The sequence below is a fragment of the Cryptomeria japonica genome, chromosome 2, assembly GCF_030272615.1.
Source record: "Cryptomeria japonica chromosome 2, Sugi_1.0, whole genome shotgun sequence".
Classification (NCBI taxonomy): Eukaryota; Viridiplantae; Streptophyta; class Pinopsida; order Cupressales; family Cupressaceae; genus Cryptomeria; species Cryptomeria japonica.
This window is the reverse complement of record NC_081406.1, coordinates 504354149-504358723: the sequence shown is the minus strand read 5'-3', so window position 1 is coordinate 504358723 and position 4575 is coordinate 504354149. Positions and strand designations below refer to the sequence as shown.

The following is a 4575-nucleotide window of genomic DNA, read 5'->3' as shown; positions in this document are numbered from 1 at the left end:
GATAGGAAATAAGAGGTAGAGATAAGTAGAGAGAGGGATGTAGAGAGGAGATAATGTGTGTGAGGTAGGTAGAGAAGAGAGGGGATATGCAAAGAAGGGTGAGAGAGATAGGTTTGAAGCTTGGGGAGAGAGGAGAGAGTGGAATAGAGAGATGGGGAAGAGGAGAGAGGGAGAGTGATAGGTTTAAAGATTAAGGGTGATAAAGAGAGTGAAATAGAGATACAGAGAGAATGATAATAAGAGCTTAGTGATTATTGAAATTTGACTGTCTAAGAAATTATAAGATCTAAAGCTTGGGGAGAGAGGAGGGAGTGAGATAGAGAGAGGTAGAGATGGAGGAAAAGGAGAGAGAAAGGGAAATGGATAGGTCTGGAGCTTGGGGAGACAAAGTGTGTGAGATAGAGAGATAACAAGAGAATGATGATAGAAATTGCTAATTATTGAAATTTGACTGTTTAAAAATTTATAAGATCTTCTAAAATCTAGAATCTGCATTATAACTCCTAGAGATTTGACACCATTCTCAAACATCCTGCCAATATATACATAAAATATAACTTTAAAAGCATAAGTTATATAAAAAGCGTTTACGTATTTTCATTTTAAATAACATGCAAGGATTTTTAATTCAAAGAGCATGTACATGTTATGACTCAAATTTTCCAAGCCTTAACATGTACGTGGTTTTTGAATTTATCAAAACAAGCACGCATTTCATCTGTTTTAGGCATTTTTTTTGCTAGTGACCAGTTTTTTGTTCACCATCTTGGTGCACATACCCATTTATTCAAATGAATGATTTAACATCTTTAAATACAACCACCAAGAACATAAACAAATATAGTGTGTGCTACATTAGCTCAATGACTAATGAAGTAAACAACAATGAAAAAATTTCAAACTTTAAAAATGAAGAGTTTAAATCCCCAATTGCAAAAGCTAGCTTAGGTGAAGTCTCCTTCACATGTCTAATAGAAAATAAATAAATTAAAAATCTAAATTTTCAAATTAGAAAAAAATAAATTTGAATATATAATATTATGTACAAATTTCACACTTAATTATTTTTCTTATAAACTAATAATTACATTTACCACACAATTTTCGAAATGACCCCCCAACATAAGGAAAAAGTTAAGGGTATGCAATTTTCCCGCTACAATATTATACAAGATGTGCAATTATAGCGTTTTGTGAAGCTATTCATAATCATTTAACAATCGATACTTCTGGTATTTTATAATCTCATCAATATAATACCGTTGTGTTAAAATTCCCTGGGCAGTCACAGTTCGCCAACTGAATTCTGTGAATATATCGATTTCATCAATATATTACCCAATTCAAATTATATTTGATAAATGAAAACCAATCCCGCATAAATGGCTTCTTTCGATTTATTTTCAGTCAGTTGTTAAGCATAGCCATGAATGAAGAATGAGTATGATGCGCATCTGGCTGCTTTTCTTCTTTCTCAGCAACATTATTATTTTGACATGAGAGCTCTTCATTTGTTGAATCTGGCTGAGAATTATCTCCTGTTTCAGGAAGATGTAGCTGATTGTTATGAAAATTATTGTCATTTAGTATGACTGAATCCATACGATTTTTATGCATATTGGCCTCTGCTTTCTCAGAGGGCGAATGTGGAATGGCGTTGCTGTAGAAATCGTCCAATTTCTGAAAATATGGACAGGTAGTGGCCTTTTCGTGGCGCTCTTTGGTATTATCTTTGGCTTTTCTGAAATATTTGTTGATATTTTCCCACTTCTCCTTGCATCTCTTAGGGCTGCGACTGAATCCCATTGTGGCCATTTCGGCTGAGACTTGGTCCCAAAGCTTTGCTTTAGGCTCGGTTTTGTGAAACCTAGCTTCGAATCCGCTTCTCACCTTGATCAGCGCCTCTACTTCCTGCTTAGGCCACCGCTTACATTCAGGTTCCAACGCAGGTTCGCTTTGATTATTGTGATGAATTTGCGGAGATGCCTGTGGCTGTGGCTGTGGCTGTGGAAAGATTAAAGTTTGGCCTGTGACCTTTTGGAGAAAAGCGACTAGGGCTGAATCTCTGGCAGCGGAGAGGGCTCGATCCCGCGACCTCAGCTCAGCTTCTGCGTTCAGCCTGGCAAGCTCTTGGCGTTTCCAGGCCTCTTCCCGCACAATTCTCTCCTGTTCGAGCTTTTCGATGATTTCAAAATATTTCTGCTGCATCATTTCCTGCTTCCGCGCCACTTTTTCCATGAACTTTTCGAAGAATCTCATCATTTTCTCCTCGGAAATTCTTTTCCTTTTTCTGCCGCTTCTATCGGAACTATTATTATTATTATTACCAGAATCGTCATCACAGTCGTCCAACGACCCTGACGAAGAGCTTATTGCGTTCAAATTTGTGGTAACGGGTGATTTTTGTGCTGCCGCTTCTGCTGTGGCTTCAAATGTGCCACTTGATCCTTCATCAGCGCATCCTGTGATGTTATTATTCATGCTGCTTCCTTTTCCGTCGGGGTACAAAGCTTCCAACTGCTTAAAGAATCTGTAGGCTTTTCTGTGTTGTTGCTTTTCAGAGACTCCTTGTTTGCTTCTTTTGTAGTACTTTGTCACATTTTCGAATTTCTCTTTGCACTTGTTTGCACTTCTCTCAAATCCGATCTCCGCCAGCCTTCTGAGCGCCATTACATTCAAAAACAGCATTAATCAAACTGGATCACGAAACATCACAGAAATAATGCAGAATGCTTTTTATCAAAGTTCATTGCTACGACAGGGGAAAGACGTGAAGGCGCTTTAAAGCTACAACTGTAAGATCTCTTCTCTGTTTCTCAACAGACACCAACACAGCATCTAAGGTGTCTGAAGTATGTTATTATGCCATCTTTTGGTTAAGATCCCGGTTACAAATTATTCTAACTACAGGTCCCCTGCAAACATTGGCACTTTGATCAAACAGGGCTGTAAGTATTGATCTTAATCTTCCCTATACCAGCTAGATTTGGAACTATTGAGTCTGATAATTACGCAGTCAAATGCATGTTTAAGTAATTGGAGTTAAAATCTGATTAATTTATTGAGTGATTTTTAATTTAGTAATAAAACTGAGTGAATCACTCACAAAGAATTCATAGAAATCAAATTTCACATGACTCAAAAATAACAGAAATCAGATCTCACTGATACAAAAAAAACCATTTTCTTAAAAATAAAACTGAGTATCATAACAGAAATCAAATCTTACTGATACACAATAGTCATTCTCTTTAAAAATAAACATAATAGAAATCAAATCTTACTGATACAAAATAGTCATCTCTTTAAGAATAATCATAATAGAAATCAAATCTTACTTATATAAAATAGTCATCTCTTTAAGAATAATCATAATAGAAATCAAAATCAAATCTTATTGATATAAAATAGGCATTAAACTTAAAGAATAAGCCTGAAGATCATCACAGAAATCAAATCTTATTGATAAAAAAATACATTTCTTCAAACAATAAAACAAAATTTATGATATTTGCTAAAATGAATATCCCTCGTACTTTAAAGATCTTTATTTCTGCCTAAAATTCCTTTCAAAAGCTCTCTCTCCTTTCAAATAACTTTCTTAAAAACAAACAAACAGCATGAATACCTTGATACCTCTTCCCAGAGGGGAGCTTTAAAGATTGCATCACGGAAGGCGGCGTCCATTTGAGATCGAATAGTGAGAAGCGAGAGGGTTTCGTGACGGTGCCATCGCCTGGTTCCTGGTGCAGAGTCCCGAAATGGATGATTATCATCCTGGTGCAGGGGATCAAATCCATCTCCATATCCATCACTCTTACTCACATGATTTGGAGGCCTGCTGGAAATGGGCGAGACCACCAATTGGCTGGACGGGTTTCGATCTCTGGACTCATTGTTTTCGTATTGTTTGGTTGGGGAAGAGAGTAAGCAAGGTGAATTCACAGCACCATTGTTAACCCCAATTTGGGGTGCATCTTCCATTGGTTTCTTTACCAAAGTGGAAAGGGCAACAACCTTTGATTTATTGCAAGTAAAAAAGAGTAAGTAAATATTCCTGTCACGGTACGTAATTGAAGAGAAGAAAAGCAGGGTACACCGACTTGAAACGCGCGTCACATGGTGGAGTGGGTTGTAAAAGTGGTGCATGGCATTCATTACGTGCCTTACTCGTGCACTCAATTTTAAGAGTTTTCTACTCCCACGCTACCCTTTCTCCACGCTTCAAAATTTAGCATTCCTCACAATCCTCCCTTTTTAAGAAAACCAATTCTTTTATGCTATTTTAACTTGTCCCTCTTATTTTTTTAAACCATTTGCTTCTTCACACGCATTCCTTCAACAACTCTTTTTTCTAGATTTACCATTTGAAATGGTCCATTTGCTTTTTTAACTTATGTGTTAAAAGAGTTATTAAAACATTTGATTAGATGTTTGTTGGTGAGAAATGAATGTTAGCACATTAAAAATGTTAAAAGTGGTTATTATTAAATTGTTTATAGGTAAGTTGTATGATTCTAAAAGAGTTTATATTTTGAATTTTTTTATGTTTTATATTAATTTATATATATTATA

At 36.1% G+C, this 4575-nt stretch overlaps 1 protein-coding gene across 1 annotated transcript; it reads right to left on the bottom strand.

Moving 5' to 3' along the window:
• Nucleotides 1–1176: 1176 nt before the first annotated feature.
• LOC131078924 (trihelix transcription factor DF1) lies at nucleotides 1177–4136 on the bottom strand. The gene is made up of 2 exons (XM_058016766.2): nucleotides 3629–4136; nucleotides 1177–2659 (listed from the first exon to the last, which is right to left on the bottom strand). Exons 1-2 carry the CDS (start codon nucleotides 3982–3984, stop codon nucleotides 1408–1410), a joined length of 1608 nt encoding a protein of 535 aa, XP_057872749.1. The 5' UTR covers nucleotides 3985–4136; the 3' UTR covers nucleotides 1177–1407.
• Between the last annotated feature and the right edge of the window lie 439 nt (nucleotides 4137–4575).

Bases quoted from the DNA above. Each gene is read 5' to 3' on its own strand.
- LOC131078924 (XM_058016766.2), bottom strand. From the start codon at position 3,984: ATGGAAGATGCACCCCAAATTGGGGTTAACAATGGTGCTGTGAATTCA. The intron at 2,660-3,628 runs GTATTCATGCTG...AATGGCGCTCAG, and splicing joins CTCTGGGAAGAGGTATCAAG to AAGGCTGGCGGAGATCGGAT.